This window comes from Electrona antarctica, assembly GCF_951216825.1.
Source record: "Electrona antarctica genome assembly, chromosome: 21".
In the NCBI taxonomy this organism is placed as follows: Eukaryota; Metazoa; Chordata; class Actinopteri; order Myctophiformes; family Myctophidae; genus Electrona; species Electrona antarctica.
In genome coordinates, this window is record NC_136802.1 from 37,207,757 (window position 1) to 37,232,283 (window position 24,527).

General features: G+C 42.7%; 1 protein-coding gene across 1 annotated transcript in view; it reads left to right on the forward strand.

Moving 5' to 3' along the window:
• The window catches only part of LOC306914201 (netrin receptor UNC5D-like), a 204,154-nt gene extending 189,205 nt beyond the window's left edge, over positions 1-14,949 (forward strand). Inside the window, exons 9-14 of the mRNA XM_079491180.1 lie at positions 2,945-3,130; positions 3,675-3,824; positions 7,085-7,630; positions 8,971-9,140; positions 9,671-9,789; positions 12,597-14,949. Coding sequence (XP_079347306.1) covers positions 2,945-3,130; positions 3,675-3,824; positions 7,085-7,630; positions 8,971-9,116 — 1,028 coding nt within the window. The 3' untranslated portion in view covers positions 9,117-9,140; positions 9,671-9,789; positions 12,597-14,949. The remainder of the gene's footprint in view (positions 1-2,944; positions 3,131-3,674; positions 3,825-7,084; positions 7,631-8,970; positions 9,141-9,670; positions 9,790-12,596) is intronic.
• The last annotated feature ends 9,578 nt before the right edge of the window (positions 14,950-24,527 follow it).

Sequence of the window (24,527 nt, forward strand, 5' to 3'; positions counted from 1 at the left end):
GGACCGATTCCCTGCTGCCCTGAAGCTGACAGTCCTCTGATCAAAGTCGTTTTGGGAGTGAGCTTTATAGTGGATTGGGTGTGGCCACCATCCAATCCACTGCAGGTGTCATCCATCAGAGCTCATCAGAGCCAGCCAATCTGTGGAGAGGGCCAATTCCCCACAGCTGCAGGCACTCTCCAGTAATCAGTCTCATGGCTGCCACAAGTCCTCCTCCACCTCTCATAACTCTCCACCAGTTGGAGGAGCAGGAATCCTGGACGAGCGCAGGCGGCTAATGTATTTCTTGTCTATGGACGACGGAGTCTCTTTCACAACCAAAGAGGTGAGGTGAAGCAGGAGCTCCTCGTTGTGGGCGCACAGGTCTTTAAAATCCACCTCCTTCCTTTTGGTTGCATTCCTCTCTGTCCACTCAACCATAACCGCACCTTTGGCTTCGTCCACGGACTTCACCGCTGAAGAATGAACTCGGCCCTCGCTCCTGCTCATGTTCACAGTATGGCCGAGCAGACCGGAGCGGTGGTCACCTCACCACCGAAAATCCAGACTATGAATGAGCCTTGAGACATCCATTATGCAGCTGTGTTTCTTACATGGCTGGCTGCCATGTTTTCAATATGCTGTAGTTTTACAGCAGATGTTTTAATTTTAAAACAATATAAGTTATATTGTTTTAAAATTCATGCTAAAACTTAAAACGCATCTATGTTATAATAACATAGATGCATTTTAGAATTCTGGACCAGATACTGCATAGTTAATAGATCTCATAATGAAAATGTATTTCGTCTCAATGAAACCAAAACAATATCTTCATTATTTATCCATTAACACATCTGTTTGTTGTTTCATGTAAAGGAGGGGTGTAAGAATGATGAATCTTCTAGTCTACTAAAACTTTCCATGCCCTCAATTAACCCGCTACTGTAGCTGTTAATGCCAATTTGCATATGGTTTGATCAAATTCCACTTCTTTGGAGATTGGGCCTCTTCGAAGTCTTTTCTCTGCCAGTCCTGATTTCAGCGCAGCTCTCATTATCTGCCCAGAACAAGCTGGTGAGCTTTATTTCCCATACTTTTGGTTCCTGGAGTTGTTGGGACGTACGTGGCTGCACTGGTGGGAATAGATATAGCATTATCGTTGCTAATGAGCTAGTGTAATGAATGGCTGTTGTCACAAAGTGGTGGAGAAGTAACGGAGTGCATATTGACTCCAATAAGTTCTGTGCTAATGTAATGGATGTGTGTTGTCACATTATCGATGTGGAGTGCAATGGGGTGCAGTCTATAGCACAGCCTTTGCGCTAAAGTCCTTTTCAGTTCAAGGAAGCACAATTTGGAATTCTACCCACTAGCATAAGAGCGTGCCCATCATTTTAATCCATTTTGGGCAGGAACCCATGTGTTTTAAACATTGTTATAATTTAGCTATTGAAAAATAGCAGATCTACAAGCTCATAGCCACTCGGTGGCGCGCTACGAGCTTGTAGGTCTGCTATTTTTGAAAAATCGTGAAAATAGTTATTTCAGAAAACTGGAGGATTTAGAAGATTTTTTTCAAATTTTGAGGTCAGGCCTAAATGGTAAATGGTAAATGGTGCATTTATATAGCGCCTTTATCCAAGGCGCTTTACAGAGATTGTGCATTACATTCACCCATTCACACACACATTCATACACCGATGGCAGCGGAAACCATGCAAGGCACCAACTAGCACATCGGGAGCAATTAGGGGTTCAGGGCAGTATTATGCGTGTCTTAAGTACCAGGTCTTATTACTTAACTTAAGACCTGGAGGCGTGATCAATGCCATTTGGCTATTCTGAGTGGCCAAACAGCATTGACCACGCCTCCAGGTCCTAAGTTAAGTCATGAGACCTGGTACTTAAGACACGCATAATACTGCCCTCAGTGTCTTGCTCAAGGACACTTCGACAGTAACTCAGCCCGGGTTCGAACTGGCAACCTTGCGGTTGCCATCCAGGCACTCTACCCCTGAGCCACCGCCGCCACCAGGCCTGAATGGGTTACGGTCCAACTAAAAGGATGGATCATGGACAATCAAAACGTGAACATTTTTAATAGGCTATTTTTGCCTATCTTTGAAAGACAAAAAGTGGCTGCATGCACACACTGATATAGCCCAAAGTCACGAGAATTAATTATAGGACTCAGAGAATAAATTAAGAAACCAACATTTCGGCAGACAACTCATGCCTTCTTCAGGGTATGTGGAAAAACATTCAAGGGTTGACATTTCAAATCACACATACTGTATTTACACTACAGTAGAGCCTGGGCTAGTCATACGACCAATCACATTCTGATGAGGGCAGTGGTATGTGGCTCTGTAGTCTCTCTCTCTCTCTCTCTCTCTCTCTCTCTCTCTCTCTGGTTCAGGTGTGGGAAGCAGCAGTGATGTAATCAATCTCTCTCTCTCTCTCTCTCTCTGGTTCAGGTGTGGGAAGCAGCAGTGATGTAATCAATCTCTCTGTCTCTCTCTCTTTCTCAATTTCACTTTATTGGCATGATAAAATATGTTATACATAGTTTCAATTGGATGTTTGAGAAATTTCCTGATTTGCCAGGGGACCCCACACTTCACTATCATAATGGTTCAATAATTGATTTGAAAATGTGCAGCCAAATTGTAATTGGAATATTAATTTGGACAGATTTTCTAATTATATAGAAATCCCTTCTTGCCTTTTCCCTCGGGTCATTCACAGCCATATTAAAATTCCCTGTGGAACTATTTTTTTAAATCCCAGATATGCGTGCGTGCGTGCGTGCGTGTTCGTTCTATCTTGGTGCAGCCTAGTACAAATGGGTATCTGCTTCCCTGACATCTGGACAGTTTCTGGAAAGGGTCTTTTTCATATTGACCGTCAGGGCCCAGGTCTGACAGAACTTAAGTGCTCTCTCTATCTCTCTCCGGTTCAGGTGTGGACAGCAGCAGTGACCTAGCTCTGTACTCGGGTGTGGCTGCAGGCCTGGTGACGGTGGTTGTGCTCATCGTGGGCGTCGCTCTGTACCGGAGGAACCAGAGCCAGTACGGCGTCGACGTCATCGACTCCTCTGCTCTCACTGGAGACTTCCAGTCCTTCACTTTCAAGTCCTCTAGCCAAGGTGAGCTTGAGACACAAACACGCACACGCACGCAGGCGTGTATGGCGCTGTGCCTTAATCCATTTAGGCCTGACCTCAAAATTTTAAAAAAATCTTCTAAATCCTCCAGTTTTCTGAAATAAATATTTTCACGATTTTTCAAAAATAGCAGACCTACAAGAGCTTGTAGATCTGCTATTTTTCAATAGCTAAAGTATAACATAATGTTTAAAACACCAAAAGGGGTTCCCGCCCAAAATGGGTTAATTTAGGGCGGGAACCCCTTTTTTGGGGGGGTTTACCTTTCAAGACGGGAACCCCTTTTGGGGTACTTGTTGCTATGTACAGTATAGCAACAAGTTTTAAATACATTTTAGAAGTTTTTAAGAAAACTTTAGAAGGCATTTTTAGAATTGATTAATGCCTTATACATAATAATCTGGCATTTTTCTCTTTTTTTCCCCCCTCTTTTTTCAAAATTATAAATCATGCCTAATACGATTAGGGATAAGGTGCCACGCAATATAACTAAACAACCCCATAACGATATTACTGTGTTTTTCAGGGAATCCTTTGCTGATCAACTCCTCCATGCAGCCTGATCTGACGGCGTCTAGAACCTACACCAGCACCATGTGTTTCCAGGACTCCATGGAGAAGGACCTGATGGCCGAGCGCTCACTTCTTGACCCCTTGCCTGACCTCAAGGTCAAAGGTGAGAGGAACAGATCCTTGCTTCCCTGCACTTGCTTGTGTCTTGCAGCCAAATGCCAATACCCCGACTTCCACACTCGCTCACTCTACTCGCGTCCTCCACTCGCACATTAGTCCCGCCTCCGAGCATGCAGGTGAGCCACGTTCCAATTCTCACTCACCTGCATGTCATGTTGTATATTAGACGCTACATTTTTCATATAGGCTATGAGCTGTTTGACGCATAGATATATATAAACTCTAGATGGCTCAAGGCGGAGTTTCTGACGTCGTTCACCCGGCAGCCATCTTACTTCGGGGCTACGTATGTTCAATGGCAGCTCAAACAGAAACAGTCATAACTCCCTCAAATCTTGACGGATTTACAAACGGGTTGGTTTATTATAAACGTTGTCAACGTGGCTATGATTCAGGACGCTTATCTGCTTATTTTTTTATTATTATATGAACGTCGTATAAAAGCATATAAGTATGCGGACGTCTCTGACGTTTATAACAAACCAAACCGTTTGAAAATAGGTTGAAAATTGAGCAAGTTATGGTCATTTAAGAGTACATGCCCCATAGACACAATGTTATGTGGCCCGAGGTAAGATGGCCGCCACGTAACGACGTCGCTCTCCATTCGCCAACAGCGCGGGTGAGCTATCTAGAGTTTATATATATCTATTCTCCCACACCATGAACAACAAACAGCACGACTGTATGAATAAAGATCAACTCATTATTTAAAGGAGAATTCCATACTAGAAGGCTTTCTTACCTTTTATTTGTAGTTGTTACGTCCCCACCAAAGAGGTCCAGGTGTTATTTTGTGCAAAAGTGCATTATTGGCTATTTCCCCTACCATAAGCCCTCAATGGGGGTTGGGTTTTTGTGCTAATTTGCTTATTTCCATCGAAATAAGTAGTAAAGTGTGCCGCTTGGAATACTATTTACATTATGAAGAGAGGATGTACAAAAAAAAAGCGATGGAAATAAGCGAATTAGCACAACACCCCATAGCCCCATTCAATTCAATGCAATTCATTGAGGGCTTATGGTAGGGGAAATAGCCAATAATGTGCTTTTGCACAAAATAACACCTGGACCTCTTTGGTGGGGACGTAACGACTACAAATAAAGGTAAAGCCTTCTAGTATGGAATTGTGTTGCTTCAGTAGCTTTGATCACTGTTGTTCAGAATGATGTTCAGTATATAAATGATAAATCCACTTCAGTATCTCTGCAGTTGGGCCACTTTCACTCTTAAACCGTTCAACACACGCATGTGGCATGCAGGCACGTCTACATTTTAGGAAATGAGAACACATAGGCAGTCAACACATCTGGGAAGCGGAAGAGAACAGACTGTTTGTTGCTGTTTGTACACTCCGAGTGGTTTGTGTGTAAAGCAACATAGCCAGCTGCAAGGACGGAGTGATTAACATCATGCTATTCAGCTCGGAACATCTTCCTGGAAGACATGTACTCATGTTTCCTGGCTCACAGCTCCTCAGAGAGATGGCTCTTAATCCTTCCCCCTAGCACTTTGGAGCAGGAATAAAGGACCTGGCATGACCGTCCGTGAATCCACTTGGTTCAAGTGAGGATAGAGAACTGAGGCAATATTAGGCAGAAAGTAGGGTAGAGTAGAGTAGAATAGAGTAGTGCTTATTACAGTCAAACTAGATGGCGCTGTTTCACCATGTTGATATGGTCATTTCTACCTTGAATATTTTGGGAAGACACCAAACACATTGATGTGAGAAGGGAAGGGATTTTGTATTTTTTTAGGTGAATTTTCATTTTGGTGTTGGTTTTGTAATAAACGTTTTGTTGGAATCGGATATTAGACATTTAAAAAGGAATCACTTGTTGGAAAGAGGAGAGGACATCAATGGCTTCATTTTGAATTTTGTGTGTCTTAAGCTTTCTAAAGCCATGTAGCAGGCAGCTACCATTAAAAGTTTGTCATGTGGTCAGGTGTGAATGGTTGTCTCAACCAGCCCCATGCAGACTTCAATTCAACTAGTTAATGTAGGCCCATAGAATAGAAATCATTTCAATGCTCATCAGTAAATCATAAAGCTCCGCTAGCTTGTTTGCTAATGTTGTTTAAACCAGTCTCATTTTCATGTCAAGAACCCCCAATTCGTATGTACTCGTCTGCGGCCTGATTTTATTTTTTGCCAGGGAACCGTGTACCAGATTTGTGTTGTTAAAACATTCCACATTTTTCTAATGTTTTCCAAGATTCTTTTGAAAACAGCAGATCTACAAGCTCGCAACGCGTCGCACTGCCTATAGATGCTTCTTTTGGGCTTGTTTTCACTTTTCATAGACCTGGATGCTTATCTCTCTCACAAAATGTGGCTGCACTCAACTGGACCAACATGGTTTGAACAACACTGGCTTCAGTGGAGCCCTGCACTCCCTACCCTTACTTTAATTGGAAGCAGAACAAAACTATAAATACACTTCTATTTTCACCAATCTTCCCCCATGGTTGGGAAGAGTGTCTTGCCAAACATCAGTAAGGCACTGCCCAATGTTCTTTTGCTCTGCAATAACATCATTTTGGTCTGGGCTTACCGAAAGCTGAAACAAGGAGTATGCTGCAGCCTCTAGAGTCCCTCCTAGCAAGGCTAAAAAGCTGATGTCAAACTAACATGATGTTTGAGGGAGAAAAAAAAAAGGAGTAACCAGGTGCTCACAGGAGGTAAATAGATGACTATAGTAAAACATGTAAAAGGTGATCACACGGATCAAACAGAACCAAGACAGAAAAAAACAACGGCACTCAAGAGTAAAAAGAGGAAAAGCCTTTATTTTATTAAAACATGTTTCGCTCATGAAAGGTCTTCATCAGGGCGAAATGACGATTGTCAGTATATTTAAAATGGTATTATTCTGGAGGGAAGGAATTGTGAGATTAACTAATTTACTGCCTGAATTGATTCTCGCTGCATTTAGCTTCTATGAAGTTTTATTTTGAAGACCACAAAGTTCACGACCCTTGAACCAGAACTAAAATCGGCTAGGCTAATTTCAGCAGCGATCTTTTTATAAGTCACCCAAAACGTTAATATTGTAAACGCGAGGCAGTGACGCTTTAGTTATTATTATTACCGGTATTATTATTATTTTTAAGCGTTAAAGTCGTTCTTGGCAGTGGGGTCCAAAGTCGGGGAAAGTCGTTCTTGGCAGTAAATGAGTTTTAAGTTCACTGGTATTTATAATTTCATGATGTGAATGTTTGCGTGTTTTATTTACCATCAGGTCAGGGTTCCTTCATGGTGTCTCTGGGGGTGGCAGAGAGAGCAGAGTACCACGTCATGTCACACCCTTCACAAACCTTGCCCCGACGCCTGGCACCAGACTACAGCAGGATGGGCGTAGATGTGTCCCTGGCACGGGACTATAACACAATGGTGGTAGATGCCACCCTGGCACCAGACTATGACACAATGGTGGTAGATGCCACCCTGTCACCAGACTACAGAACAATGGGAGTAGATGCCACCCTCGCACCAGACTACAGAACAGTGGGATTAGATGCCACCCTCACACCAGACTACAGAACAATGGGGGTAGATGCCACCCTCGCACCAGACTACAGAACAATGGGAGTAGATGCCACCCTCGCACCAGACTACAGAACAATGGGGGTAGATGCCACCCTCGCACCAGACTACAGAACAATGGGGGTAGATGCCACCCTGGGCAGAAGAGAGAAGAGTCTATTCACCGCCCAGGTCTCCTCGGGCCACTTCACACCTCACCACAAAACGACAGAGGATGGCAGGATGGTGATACCCAACACAGGTAAGTCTAATGCTGAATTTATCCGTGTCATACGCCTGAGACATATCCCCGACTAGAAGCCTTCGGGTAAATCCGAGACCCGAAAATACCCGGGATCCGGCTCGGTCACGTTTCCAATTCCATCCACAACAAGTGACTCCAGGACCGGGTCGGAACTGCTATACCGTATGTCTCGGGCAGACCTACAAGCTCGTAGCGCGCCACTCAATCTGCTATTTTTCAATAGCTAAATTATAACATAATGTTTAAAACACCAAAAGGGGTTCCCGCCCAAAATGGGTTAACATTTTTAAACCACATTAAATTCACTTTGCCACTCGATCTGCCATTCACTATACCTGTCCCGAGTGGACCTGGCGACTGGCTTTCACAGCTGTCAATCACCCCCACTCCTACCCCCCCCCCCCCCTTTTTTTTTCCTCCTCTGGCAGCTGCCTGCGTGCCTTGCTTCACGTGACTTTAATAATGAAGTAGCAGCGCTACTGTGTAGACAACAAGAGCTTCGGGTCCTCAGGTTTTCTATGGGTACTGTCCACAATCTCTCGGTACTGCTCGGGATCAGAACTCATATTTCTAATATGGCTTTCTAAGCCGGGTCCGTTCATCTCCAGTTCCGACATCTCTGTACTTTTCGGGTTCGGAACTCTCGGAATTCTAATAACAGCTGGGTCCATTCGGTTCCGTGTACATGTTTTACGTCTATTTGGGTACGGGTCGGTCAAATTGGACCTGTGAAGACCTCTACCCCCTACTTTGCTTTGTAGACTCCATCATACGACAAAGTATAAAATCAGGTTTAAGACTGATATTATTAGAACCACCATGAGGCAAACAAAAATTCTTAACTGTCATTAACATCTTATATCAATGCTCTTGATTGATTAAACTATAATAAACAAATGGTAGTAGGTGTTTGTTGGATAAGAAAGTTGTTAGCAAGACCATGCAGCTTTTCTTTGCAGTTTCTACTCAAATATAAACGAAAAATAAATAAATATCAAACACAATCTCACTTTTGAATGCACTTTTAGTACATTCAGAACAAGCTGATAATAACGGACATGGCTGAGGCCGTGCATTATCACATTGCATATTAGCACTTTATCCCATTTTGGGCGGGAACCCCTTTTGGTGTTTTAAACATTGTTATAATTTAGCTATTGAAAAATAGCAGATCTACAAGCTCGTGGCGCGCTACGAGCTTGTAGATCTGCTATTTTTGAAAAATCGTGAAAATATTTATTTCAGAAAACTGGAGGATTTAGACGATTTTTTAAAAATTTTGAGGTCAGGCCTAAATAGGTTATTATTATCACTTATTTTTTTTAATTTTTTTTTAGACAACCGAACAAACACCACAAACTTCCGAGGAAGAGGAGGAGGAAGACGAGGGGGGGCAGGAGGAAGCGGACGCTTCACTCAACACCATTCGGACGACCGAGACCGGTACCGGCTACGGGAACGCAGCACCGGACCCACACAGTGAACCGGACGGTGATACATATATCAGGTACAGTACCTTCTGATGCCTGCATGTCTGCTCTATTTAACCCATTTTGACCTGAGATCAGATTTGAAAATGACAGTTTTCTGAAAAAGCTATGTTTCTATGTCAGTCGTTCTTCGATTTTTCAAAAATAGCAGACCTACAAGCTCGTAGCGCGCCACTCGGTGGCGCGCTATGAACTTGTAGATCTGCTATTTTTCAATAGCTAAAGCATAACATAATGCTAACACCAAAAGGGGTTCCCGCACAAAATGGGCTAAAGGACTTTCTTTTGTACCAACATAATGTACCACAAATGAACTTCTATCAGCAAAAGTTGATTTGTTCTAGTTCTAGGAATCTACATTTAAAAGCATGGTGCAATCCTCACAACACTATTTCCAGAACTTCACTGAGCAGGCTAAAGCCTACAGCCCTTTCAATCCCAAAGCAATGTTCTTTCCAATCAGCAATAATGCCTGTTTGAACGCAATTACGAAAAGAGAGAGAGGGGGGAAAAAAAGGTAATGCATAATGTGGTAAAACGTTTTCAGGATGGGACCAGAAGGCAACGGAAATTCAACCTTACAAAGGAGGAGAACCAGGCTATTCCAGGACAACAACAACTTGGTGGTTAAGATGGCTGATAAGGGAGGAGCCACAGTGGTTTGGGGTAAGGGTCAATGTACAATACAGTCCACTGATGTCAAACCCCCTGGAAAACATGCACTCTGACTAAAAGCACTCAAACCAACAATGATTACTAACTGAATACACAGCTCTAATCAAAAAATCACACCCATGTGAAATAAGTGGTGCAACTCCGTGTGTGGGTCCGCCCAGACCCGATTCCGGCGAGCCACCCCGCGTCCGAAACGGTTGAGAAATGACAGTTACAACCATGTGCTCAGACGCACCCACACACCCACCCACCCACACACATAGTCACTTAAGGAAGTGGTTGCACCACTTAAAAATATCACTTACCCCATAAAGACCTGAGGTTAAAGGACAACTTTGGGTTTTTTAACCAAGGTTAATGTTTTAGGTTGTTATTAGAGAAAGTAAAAGATGAGTGTTATTTATTTATTTTTCATTTGCTGCTTTCTTTCGTTTAAGGATTTTAGCTATTTTTGACAGGGGGGCAGGGGCATTCGAACATGGGGCTAATACGTATTTTTTTTTAGTATTATGGTGATTTCTTTATTAATATTTACTATGGTCGTACTAGACTCTAGTAAATTATATCTGTCCACAAAAGATGACAGGATGTACTGGGGCGATGCCATACTGTGTCGTAGGCTCAATATGTCAGTTTGTCACCTACCCCTTCAGATTCATTATATCCCGTGATCTTTTGTGGCCAGATGTAATTTCTTGGGGTCTAGTAGGACTATAGTAAGTAATACAAAAATAAATCGCTATACAATTTTGTAAAAAAAATACATATTTAGCCCCCGCCCCCCTGTCAAAAATAGATAAATCGTTAAAACTAAAGAAAGCAACTAAATAACAACCTAAAACTTGGTTGAAAAAAACTAAAGTTGTCCTTTAATTATACAAATGCCTAAATCAGTAGTTCTTACACTTTCAAGATTTGTCAATGCTCGAAAATAGATGTACAAGTGCGGCACATGGATGCATATACAGTAATTTTAATATGGCTGATAGTATATTAAACAATTTACCAAGACAACGTGCACGGCAATAATTTATTCAAAGTTTTCAAAGTGGGGAATGTATTTTGCAAATATTTTATGCAACTCAATGGAAACTGAAGTGGAACTAGTAATGCTTTGAGGGCCCAGGATGTACAAACCATGACGCCCATATATCTTTCTGCCGTGTCAACTGAGCCACAGATGCTCTGTCCATTTCTCCCATGCATGCATGCCTCTGATCTTGCACTGTAAAATCCTGATTGTTCATTTATGAATGAGCTTAAACAAACTACTTGTAGCTATAGCTACACTATAGCTACTGGGACGTAAGTCGGGACTTGATCACCCCGGCTGGGTCACCTGAGTGAGGGGTATGATGTTCGAGAGACCCGTAACCCTGATGACCTTTGGATACATCACTGAGGATACGTCCCAGGTGCATCCATGCCATGTTTTTTGTTATAGTTTCCGAATGTAGACGGCACCCGGGTGAGCAGTATGGGTTAGCGCCCCAGCCTGTGTCCTCCGTGAGGAGGAAGCCCAAAAACCCTTGGTGAGGCCTTTAGGAGGGCCATTATAATCCACCACTCCAGAATGAAGTGCCTGGTGCTGGGAGTCTGGTGAAACGCACAGGTCCTGGGCCTGGTGAGACGTAGGAGGGGCCCGGACAGGAGTCAACCCACAGAGCCTAGTCCTTCCACGCGCCATAATCTGGTTCTCCCAGTCCTGGCAGAGTAGTTCCGGAGCAAAGGATTGTGTGGCCCTGGTTTCTCCCTAATGGGACTGATTGAGGGTAGCTACTGGGACGTAAGTCGGGACTTGATCACCCCGGCTGGGTCACCTGAGTGAGGGGTAGGCATGCCACGGTATACCGAATTTCGGTAATACCGCGACAGTAACAGCCACGGTGTTGATACCGTCAGATATCCGAGCTTACGGTATTTGAATACAGCGTCGGTGGGCGACGCATGCTGTGCATATGCAGTGCAACTCCACTCGCAGACTAAGGCAAAACATTTATTTTCACCACACAGCTGCAGTAGATTGAAAAGTTGCTTCCTACCTTTGAGTTAGTGTTGCTGAAAGACACCCAGATCCAATTGTATTTTCCATATGTACTAACTAAGTGTGAACTGTCAACATGGAGGCACACAGAGTTATGAGCATGCGCAGATTGCACACTAGCTATGCTGCAGCGTGCAGGGTACACGTACCATAAACGGCCATTAGGGGGAGCCATAGTACAGTGTAATACAGTGGGGAATAGCTATTGATTCATTGATTGAATACTTTATTGGCAGAAATGTAATCAGTACAGGGTACAGTCAAACACATGTCCAAAGGGATCACTGAAAACAGTCCTTGCAGTCTTGTTTCCATTCAGGTCCTGGGTAATCAATTCATAATCATGACATGAAAAATAACAACAAAATTCAAAATATCACAAAAGGTCAAAATAAAAAAATAAGATATGTAGGCCTACAGGTTGGGGACCAAAGAAGGGTTTATAAGGAGATGGGAGTAGTCACTAGACATAGGTGTGGGTGGGGGGGTTAATATAAATACTGTGGAATACCGGCACCGTACCGTACTGTAAATTCTCATACCGTGGCATGCCTAGTTAGGGGTATGATGTTCGAGAGACCCGAAACCCTGATGACCTTGGGATACATCACTGAGGAATACATCCCATCCCAGGTGCATCCATGCCATGTTTTTGGTATTTTTACAGCAAAGATTTGGACTGCATGCTGCCCCCTAGTGACTTAATTGTGTCATTGGCAGAATGCACACCCAGAAACATGTCTTTCTATTTCAGGATCAACTTTACAGACAAGAGAAGGGGACGCCCATCATGGACGGAGGGAGCCTGTGCCCCCATGCAGCTATGCAGGACTCCTCTTGGGCCTATGGGAGGAACAATTCTACTCATCGATTCATCAACTCAACCGATAATCTCAGACTGACCTTGGAATATAGCAAAGCAGACATTAATTTTTATAGGATATCAAAGAATGCCAATGGCAGTATAAAAAAAGTAATAATACTATTCTGTGGACCGACAGCTTCCATCCCTCTTGTCTCATCTCCAACATACCCTTTGGACCGCATCAGAGACTATACGGAGAATATGTGACTCGGAATGACTTTGACTAATAAGGGGTTATAGAAGAGAGATTTGTTTTACAACCCAGTACAGTACATTGGCCCATGATATCAAGCATATTAATAAAAAAATAATTGGTGTCTTATACAGAGTGATCCTGATTTAAAACCTGCATTTCCTGATTCCTTGGCTTTTTTCAGGCTTGCCCCCACTCAAAAAGGGCAAGTTTGTGAGGAGCTATCTAGTCTCGCAAGTAGAGATGTCCCGATACTGTATCGGTATCGGAAAAGTATCGGATCGGCCCTTATTTGGTCGTATCGGTGATTGCCAGTCTAACCAGTGATCTGTCACAAGGGGTAAGGGGTTGACACTATGGCAGGTAAATAAAATGGTGGGGCATGTGGACGTGGAGTTTGCTTTGGAGTTGCCCAAACTGCAAGTGCACATTTGAGTGAGGAGTCTGCTATAAACACAACACCAGATATATAGCTAAGAACACTATTCCCGGTCGGTGGACTTCAAAATAAGATCTTTTTGTATTGTTATAAATATTCTCTGGTATCGGTATTCGGTATCGGTATCGGCTAACACAGAAACTGTGGTATCGGGATCGGATCGGAAAACAAAAGTGTATCGGGACATCCCTACTCGCAAGCCAGCCAGACTGTTTTCCGGATGAGATTGCTTTTACATTGGACACACTAAGACTTAGAGACAGATATGGTGAGCATAAATGTGCAGTGCCGATTGGGAATCCCAACTACCCCGTCACAGAACACTACAAGCTGGACACACAACTCCAAATAATCATGGTTATTAAAGGGATACTATAGGCAAGTCTGTGTGTGTGTGTATGTGTGTAGAAACACACTCCCCCCCTCCTCTCTCTGACGGGAATCAAACGGAGAGATCACTAACTAGCACAGAAGCGACATACTAATTCCTACACGGGTTGTGCTTATAACCACGCCCCCAGGCAAGTTAAGTTTACTGAGGTTAGGGTTAGGTTTAGGTATAGTTTTACTGAGGTTAAGGTTAGGTTTAGGCTGTCAATCACAGCGACTGGCCAATCACAGCGCGTTGACTGCACAACCCGTGTAGGCTTTGGTATGTCGCAGCACAGAACACTTCTCAGTGCACAACCCCTTTTTGAAGTTCAAAGGGATCAATTAAGAGCTCAGCCCTCCCTTCACAGAATAGCACGTCACTGCACGGGATGAATGTCAACATAAACAGTGGAAATGTGAACATAAACAGTGGAACAAAACCAAAATCCAGCCAGAGTGATATGTGTCTTTCTGCAAGGAAATGCCCCAGCACAATAATATAGTGGCTGGTAGAGGGAAATGAGGGCTAAAAATATTTATATACATATATTTAAAGAATAGGCTAAAGATAAATGTACCTACCGGTAGTTTCCCTTTAAGGTTCTTTTTTGATAATCAAGCTTAAAGTGACAACATTCCCTTAATCCCTGGTATTAATGATGGCATTGACGTCTCCCCATTTCACTAATAACGGGCTACTCAGCCAGTATGTTGTCATGCAATTGATGCTATGTGGATCCTATTTAATTTCCCATTTGGGTTCTGTGTTCCAACCTGATGTATTGTATTTTATTGTTCAGTTTTCTATTTGGTATGTTACTGTATAATGTGTAATCACGCATGGGTTAAAGGAGTAGTTCACCTCAAAAAATGACATATTTTCTATCAATTACACATGCCATGAAGCCTTGAATGAATGGAGATTTGTTTTTGTCGCATCTCTAAGCCAATCATTTGATGGCCTCTCTGGTTTAACCCATTTTGGGCGGGAACCCCTTTGTGTTTAAACATGTTATAATTTAGCTATTGAAAAATAGCAGATCTACAAGCTCATAGCGCGCCACCGAGTGGCGCGCTACGAGCTTGTAGGTCTGCTATTTTTGAAAAATCGTGAAAATATTTATTTCAGAAAACTGGAGGATTTAGGAGACTTTTTTTTTTAAATTTCGACGTCAGGCCTAAATGGTATAGGAGACTCAAACTCCTACTGAGCAGCTTCATGGCATGTGTAATGGATACAAAATAAGTAATTTAAGGTGAATTCTGTTTAAGTGATGTCATGTGAAGATGATTGTGGGCACTATGACGTGTGACACTGTCAATACTAGGGGACCCTGATAAAGGCCTCCGGGCCAAAACGCATTGGTCACCTGTGCGTTTTTTAAACTCCTTGCTATGGATTAATAAAAGATTTTCTATTGAACTGAACTGCCCTGGACCTTTTTTAAGTTCACCGCCTTATTTTTTTACACTGTGATGTCTATAGTGGTGTAATGTTGATTATGTTTTTTGGGCTCTATACTGTATACTAGATCCCCGCCTTTTTTCCCCTATATACCTTTCTCTCTTTTTTTACCTATCACATTAAAACCGGGAAAGCATCCATGTCATTTAGATTTTTTTTAGCTATATAGAAACACATTTTGGATAATTGTCTTCTGGGGATCCCTGGCACAAGACATTTTCAGATTGGGCTACGTGGTCAAATACATAATTTTGGAGGTCGTTGTGGCACAATTATTTTCTGCTTGAAGAGCCCAGAGCGTTAACCCTGCCATCTACCTGACAGCCGCATGCAGACACAGAATAATTATTAATTATTAAATTAATTATTTATTCATTAATTATTCAAGCTCAGGTTTTTTTTAATCTACGTAGGCAATCTTTATAAATATACGTAGGCAATCTATACATACGATACACAATAGGGAACAACCAGCCCTGTGAAGAACTGCCAGATGGACATTGTTACTCTGGGTTCCAGTAGTTGGTATAGTTATTGTTATACAGTAGTAGTAACCCCAGTACCTTACTCAAGTTCTGCTCCTCTGTTTCATCTATGAAATGAACACCGTACAGACTACAGTACTGTTCAGGGCTCATCAATATGTCCGTACAGTACACAGACATATTGATGTCGCAAAGACTTGGTCTTGCCCATGCCCTTTTTTTCTTTTCTATTTTCTTTTTAAGTGGTGCAACCACTTCCTTAAGTGACTATGTTGCTGGCTGGCTGGCTGGCTGGGTGCGTCTGAGCACGAAAACAGCATGGTTGTTTTTCACCACCTGCGCAACCTAACACACACACAAACACACATGCACATATTAACTGTATATATGGTGATTTTGGGTGTGCCAGTATAGTACAGTTACAGTACAGTAGAGGGTACAGTAGAGGGACCCCCACACGGTAACTCTGTCATTTCTCAACCGTTTCGGACGCCGGGCGGCTCGCCGGAATCGGGCCGGCACCCTGGGTGCATTCCTGTGGGACCCCCACATGGAGTTGCACCACTTACTTCACACAGGTGTGATTTTTTTTTAACACACCATGATCATAAGATCCATGAATTACTGAATGTCAAATCTCCAGGTTTTATGCAGAATATATACGACACTGATTTAGGACTCCAACTGTGACACTGCCACATAAATGTGTAAAGACATGTATTTCCTGTCCTGGTATGAGTATTGAAAGAAAATGACATAACATACTGGGGTACAAGGGGATATTATTGGTTAAAATATGGTTGAATATTTATCGCCGAAATGTAGTGTACGGAAAATATGTTTTGTTTTGTATAATTAATGACCATGGTCATTAATTTTCTGTTGACAAGGTTTGAAATTGATCATAGGGGGAGCTGTGGGGAAAATGCAACAATTCCAGGAAGTGAGGTACCGCAGGAACAGCTATAAAAGTGCAGGAAGTGAGGCGGCCACGCCGACCAAGAGGTTCCATTTTAGGTAACAAAAAGAGTGTTTGTTTGTCAAAGACTCTCTTTTAAGGCCAATACTAAACCATAATCATGAATTGATAAACCACAGGGTAGTGGCTGGAACGATTTTAGATCTGAAGAAGAAAGGTTTGGTCAAGGAGCATTTTCTGAGCTCTGCATCAATTCAGAGCTTTTGGACAAAGTGCTGTGGCCTCCGGAATCCTGAGTTGAAGGTTGGGTGAGGAATACACTTTATTTCCCCCTTTTTGAGCAATGCATTGCCTTTTTATTTGATGACTTACTGGATTACTTGATTTTTGGAAAATAGAAGATCTACAATGTTTGGTTCTGATTGATATATCTAGTAGGCTAGTGGTTCTCAAATGTTTAATTTGCAAGGAGCCTTAACTGAGTGTACAAATGTAACCAAATGGACTCTTACAGGTCAATTTGGTTCCATACACTCTCAGAGTTACAGACCTGTTATGGCAACTCAGGGCCAACTCTGTGTTTCTGGTAGGCTAATATTTTGTCCGTGGCAAAAATTGAATTTTGGCAAAAATGTCCACCACAAGCCAGCATGGCAATGTCTGTTTCAATCATCAATAAATGCACTTTAACTTACCAAATTCAAATATGCTTCCTACACTTATAATACTAGACAATCGGACAATCTCCATCCTCCCTTCAGCTGTACAACTCATATAGCCAGTTCTCCATTAACCCATTTTTCTAAAAATGTCTTCTACATCCTGACAGTTTTCTGAAAAAGCTATGTTTCTATGTCAGTCGTTCTTCGACTTTTCAAAAATAGCAGACCTACAAGCTCGTAGCGCGCGCTATGAGCTTGTAGATCTGCTATTTTTCAATAGCTAAAGCATAACATAATGCTAACACCAAAAGGGGTTCCCGCCCAGAATGGGTTAAAGACAGAGGTTCACATCCCGTTGATCCAAAATGCATTTCCGATCTCAACAATCTGCTTGTAATAAACAACATTAAACTCACCAACATTGCAGCTGAAGGGAAAGCTTGAATTATCCTCTTTCAATTCAAACTGCATTTGTTTCATTAAAATCCATGCACCGTTTGTGTGATTGCATCACATGGTGTGTCCGTTTGGCCTGAGAATGAGCATGCCGGTCCAGTGACAACCGAACCGGACCATATCATGTACTCCTCCATGAGAGGAATCCAGCAAAGCCCAGCTGCCAGTGGGAGTAAAGGAACTAAATACATGCACTCACGTATGATTTATTTTACTTTACTATCCAAATGTCAATGCTTTTACTTTTACTCCACTACATCTCAGAGGCAAATATTTAACTTTTTACTCGACTGCAGTTATCACAACAATCTGCTATTTTCTAAATGTTTTTATACATTTTGAAAGCTTTTTCTGCGTGATGAGTACTTGAAGTATATTTTAATGGCGTATTTCTACATTGTGGAATTGATACTTTTACTTAACACCCATTTTGGGCGGGAACCCCTTTTGGTGTTAGCATTATGTTATGCTTTAGCTATTGAAAAATAGCAGATCTACAAGCTCGTAGCGCGCCACCGAGTGGCGCGCTACGAGCTTGTAGGTCTGCTATTTTTGAAAAATCGACTGACATAGAAACATAGCTTTTTCAGAAAAACTGTCAGGATGTAGAAGACATTTTTTAGAATCTGATCTCAGGTCAAAATGGATTAAGTAAAACATTTTGACAACTTTTTCCACCACTGCCATGCTGCATGACTGACGGTGGTCCAATCCATCCATCCATCCATCCATCGATGCTCTTCGTATCGGGGCCCCTGGCCAAGCTGCAGCTCAGCTCTGCTAATCTGTCACTGGGGGCCGACCAAAACAGAATTATAAGCCCCCATCAAGCCATGGAGCTTACATGCTGTGTGCTAAAGCCTGTCCGCCATTAGTCTTAGCTCTTTAATCCTCCTGTCCGTGTGTCTGCATGCCAGCCGAGAAATGGACATCAATGTGTGTGTATGCGTGCCAACTGGGCATGGAGCATCGATGTTTGCCAACAGGGCAGGGGGTATCTATTTCACCCGTCATTTTAAAACCTGCAGATGTTTTGTTGAGGCCCTCCTATACACAGGTTTAATGTTTGTCTTTAGTTCAATGATTTTTTTGTAAACGCATTGACAATGAAGGGAAACTTTACGTCATAATGTGTCATTATTGTTAATGGCGTTTAATGTTTGTACCGTTTGTTTTACATCATTACATTACCTAATCAACATGAGTTAGACTTTACAGTTTTTCACGATTGTTAACACACAAAAATCGAAAACTTGGCACAATTTGCGCAACCTTGTACCTGTTTTGTTTGGTGAACAATGGAGAACCTTGAAGAGATCGACAACCAGAGAAGGAGAGGGGTAAGAGTGAGATGAGGAGGAGGAGGAGGAGGAGGAGGAGGAGGAGGGAGAAGAGGGAGAGGAGAAGGAGGAAGAGGAGAAAGAAGAAGAACAGTCATATCTAAAGACATTCGGGCAACTGTGGTTGACCATGTGCTCAATCATGGTTTGACCATGAGCCAGAGGGTCCAACCCACTCTCAGCCACTATACACAGTTGCTGGCATCATTAGAACATGAGGCCCTCTGGCCAGACAGGAACCGGAGGCATGATTGGGGGGGGGGGGGGGGGAGCAGGCTGGTTTACAGTAAAAACATTGTTTTGGCTGCATATTTGTGTGCTGTTTTATGTTTGACTATGAAAAAGTAGACCTTCACAGAGTCATTTTATAAAAGGAGAAATGGCTCATTCTCCAGAGTCATTGTCATTCATGTGTGTTCAATTTCTATGATTGTGTTTTAAATGTTTCACTTCATTGTGCTGTAAATGCTTGGTATAGTGTGCAGCAAATGCTTAGTTGTGTGTACCAAATTAAAGCACGAGTTCCATTTTGGGAACAGTTAAGAGATTTGATGGTAAAGAGTCATCAAGGAGTGTCAGCGTTTAGCATTTTGTGTGAGGTTTTCAGTTTTGTGTGTGCAGTTTTGAGAATGCGGTTAGGTTGTGAAAAACGTGTGTTAACAATCGTGAAAAACTGTAATATATTAGCGCCCCTCACTTCACACGGGTGTGATTTTTGCTTTCAATGCACTCCAAATATTACAGTGATATATATGCATAATAGTCGCTGTCGGTCTGAAACCTTTTTATGTCCAAAACTGTTATTTTTTAGGGAATGATACAAAAATCACACCCGTGTGAACTGAGTGATGTAAGGTCTTATATAGCCTGTCTGACGTAATGAAATCATGCCTGACGTAATGAAATCACACCCGGGTGAACATAGCAACCATGCTCATTTTTTCTGCACAGACTAACAAAGCCAGTTGTAGGAGTGGTTTACACCACTCAATAATGAAATCACACCCGGGTGAACAGGGTGAACATAGCAACCATGCTCATTTTTTCTGCACTAACAAAGCCAGTTGTAGGAGTGGTTTACACCACTCAAAAATCAAACTTGAAAAAGTGCCCCGCACCGGGGCACAGGTCTCCACCAGGCCAGGTCAGGTTGTGGCCTCCCTCCTGGTGGCGCTATAATAGGCCAATGTGAAAAGTAGGCAATCTACATACGATGCCATTTCTTCTTACGCCTTGGATGGCAATTGGATGATTTGAGAGGTATTTTGTTCCAAAAATGTGTTTTGCAAAAATCCACCTGTTGGTGGCACTATAACAGGTCAATGTGAAAAGGGTGGGATATATTCCTCAGCCTAGTAGCCTGGAAAGTCTGTGAAAGATTTCACGTAAATTGCACACTGCGTTCATGATTTGAGGCTTTTTGTTCAAAACGGGCCAATCCTGCAAACTTTGAAAGCCAATGGTAGCCTTAATTAGGATGGAATATGAAATACTGGACAGTTCCGTCTTGAACACATGACTATAGAGATACTGTGTACTGTTTTACCAAAGTCGGCCTCCTGGTGGCGCTATAACAGGCCGTTCTGGAAAATGTGGGACAGAGGTTCATCGTTGGCATCCAGGGAGTGTGTGTGCAAAATGTGGCATCGACCGGGTTAGCAGTGCCGGAGATTAGCTGTACACAGATGGACGGACGGACGGACGGGCGCACACACACGGACGGACGGACGGACGGACGGACGGACGGACGGAGTGCAAAACATCTCTCCCCAGGATGTTGGCCCGGCCTCAGCCCTCCACTTCCTGTGGTGTGCCGTGTTTTCATTCCTATAGACATTGAATGGCCTGGCTGACTGATTTGGTAGCATAGCACAGAATCTGTTCTTGAGAGATTACTCGAGACGGACTGTTAAATTCAATTAAGGAAAAGAGAGTGCTGTTTTCCCTTTCTTTTTTGACAATGGGTTCTCAGATTGCCTCTGATGTGTCGAGGTCCCATGGTGCCGCGGCCATTAATCATATAAGTTAATGGCAGGGTGCTAACAAGGTATACAACTTCCCATTGACAGCCCATTCATCCAAACAAACAGAAAAGTCCTATCTGATTGTATTTACACAACGTCAAACTCACCAACATTGCAACTGTACGAAAAGCTTGAATTATCGTCTTTCTATCCTCAAAATGTTTGTTTCATGAAATCCACTGACAACAGTTATGAGCTACTTTCTTTCCTTGCAAGTAAAGCAACGTGCCTTTTCTGCTGGGGATTGGTCAAAGTGAGGGTCTATCAACGTTTTTTTCCGGAGAAATCAATACGCGCGATTGGTTGATTTGGCACAGCTTGTACTGTTCTGGCCCGCCCATTCACCAGCGCACCACAACACAACGTGTGGACGAGAGGAAAGAGAGAAAGAAGCCTATGGATTGATTAATTTCGACAAAACACAAAGTAAAACTAAACTAACGTTAAATATGGATCCAAATCCCAACACCAACCCAATTCCCACAAAGAAAAAGAGGAAAGCTCTGAACGAGAGAGGGGGAAAAAAAGAAAGGCCCATGAGGAGGAGGAAGGGGGCAAAATGTAGCCAAGTAAGTTTATGAAACACTGGTTTGAAGTTGGTTCGTGCTGGTTCTTCATCTTCAACATACTGGATTGGGAGCATGAGATGCCAGATACATAAATTATTGATAGTTTAGTATTGCTAGGCTATAAATTATAATTACACGTTGTTCCATGTTGTACAGTTAGACCTTTACTAGCCTTGAAACATGACTGTCATGATTGACGCAACTGCAGCCTGTTTTACGCGATCGCTACATTTAAAGTCCAAACGTGTATATAAACATTCCGTTTTCAAATATAAAGTACTCCCAATTTGTCCCACGGGTGTTAGAAAGTTGCTGGTACAGCGATTAGCATTGCTGCATCCCGCGTTGTTTAATAAAAAGCATTTTTATCCGAGCGCCCCGGCTACTTTTCTCAAACGGGGTTCGTTTGGGAAATACAAAGTTGCACACCGGGAGCGCACTCGCCTATTAGTCTGTATTGGCAGTGAGTGCGGTCAGCGTGCCCAGAGCCTTAGAAATAACACACACCGACCGAGTGGCACACTCCTCCCGACCGATAGGGGCGCGTAGTTGAAAGCCAATGGCAAAAAAACAGCTCGGATAAAAATGCTTTTTATTAAACAACGCGGGATGCAGCGATGTTAATCGCTGTAGCAGCACATTTCTAACACCCGTGGTACATGTGGCGAGTACTTTATATTTGAAATCGGAATGTTTATATACACGTTTGGACTGTAAATGTAGCGATCGCGTAAAACAGGAGGCAGTTGCGCCATCATGTGAACCATGGCTAGACCTTTACATGAACACCAGATTACATGAATTTATTTTCTTATAGGCCTACTGTAGCTACAACATTTTCAACAATTTCAATCTTGGCATAGTTGGTTGTCAAAAAAAGATTTAGGCCTATTCAACATTGTAGATTTATTTTGCTATCTGCTGCAGTGTGTTTTGTTGTGGTAGGCTACTGTACTGTTTGTCTCCCACTAGTCAACAAATAGCCTACTGTGTATACTGTATAATCCAACCTAGGAATATAGGGACCATCTCTAGAGGCCTAGAGATGGTCAAATACAATATATATTAATGATGTGCTGCTACTATTTTATTTTTTAATTGTTACAGTTAAGAGGCTGCTAGGCTACAGTGCAGTGCACACATACACAGTACTGTGCATTGCTCAACTCTGGATAATGAATTGCTGCAAATAATCTGATTCTGTGCCAATGATAATGAATGATTTATGATACATTTTCTATGCACTCTTTGACTTATACAGTCAGTTTGTCAGTGTAGTTGTGCTGTACTGGTACCGTTGCAGCCATCTATATGCTTGTTGTTTTGGTGACCAGCTTTGTCTGTTTCATTTGATCATTAGGCCTATTATTAGTAATAATGATCAAATGATCAACATTACATTCACAGGGGCGCAAAAATATGAATTGAATCACAATAATTAATAAATAAAAAAAGTGTGCGCTGCTACGCACGTGTGGGTGGGCCTGGCTGATGTATTCATCTCCCGGCCTGATTTGGTTTACGCCTATCTGCACGCTGTTTGTGGTGGGCCAGTCTGGGGCCTGGGCCAAATCACACAAAATCTTTTCTCTCAGTCCAGTCCTGGCCGTATGCTTTACTGAAAACGAGTGCTTCCAAACTCTGATGGCAAGATGGCTGAGGTCTGCAAATGCATAGACAATAGACATATAAAGGTAGACGCCCCGCCCCTTCTGGATCTGGAGCGTATGTGCTCAAGGGAGGGCAAGATTTTCCCGAGATTCCCTGCGAAGCACCGCGGAAGCATGAGCGTGCGTCACAGAGCGCATGTTCGGGTCTGATAAGTCCCAGAAAAGATGCGCTGTGATCGGCCAGTAGTCACTTGAGTGGCAGCGTGACATAGCGTGGCTCCAACGAACTGCAGCGGCCAATGAGGCATCTATTTTTTTTAATATCTATGTGCAAATGGACAATTAACAGCCGGGTGTTGTGCCATTTTGTATGCAAGGCATTCCCTTGTTCTCGGTTCTGCCAGAAGATGGTGCCATATAATATGTTTTCAAAGGCCTGCCAAGGAGAATACATTTGACCCTCACATAATGCCACTTGTGATAGGCAGCCCATACTGTACACTACAGGGGTTGTTGAGGGTGTTCCAGGGGATCCCCCACTGAATGACTGATACCACCTTTATTAGCCTACATCAGGGGTGATCACACTTACTTGAGAGCTACTTTCAAAATGACCAGCTCAACAAGATCTACTCACCGAAATAACTTATTGCTGAAAATAGTTCAAATATGTACCTGAGGGGGCATTGGATTAGCAGAGCTGGCGGTACATATAAGACAAATGCACTTGGGATGGGAAATAAAATGGAATAGGTAGGGTTTTTTTTAATTTAATTTGTAATGCTACCGACGTTTGTGCACAGCAACACTCTTGAAATAAAAATATTGCACTGTGGGTTTGAGCTGACAGGCCCTTTTTGATTGTCATTCAATCAAACAAATTCAAGTGGCAGAAGCCAAAGAAAGTTCAATGTTACTATAAGTAAGTAAACAAATTAAGAAGATGCAGGACTCAACCGTCAGGATTCAAACTCCATTCCTTTATTGTATATGTCATCACACCGGAGAGAGACTAGTGTCTCCCTCCAGAGCTCCCCCCAGCACCCCCCTACACACATGTCCCACGCATCTTTTATACTGTCAGGAGTACAGAAAGTAACAAGAGATGGTCATTCCTTACATGGACTCTATTCTATAGTTGACTCACACAGTTTGAAATAGGTTTACATGAGTCGGCAGTCTCTAATGAGTTTGTCAGTGAAGAACAGGTGGTAATTAGAGTGTTAAGTATCAGCTACTACTAATAGGCTTCATTACATTTATCAATACCATAGTGTTATATGCAT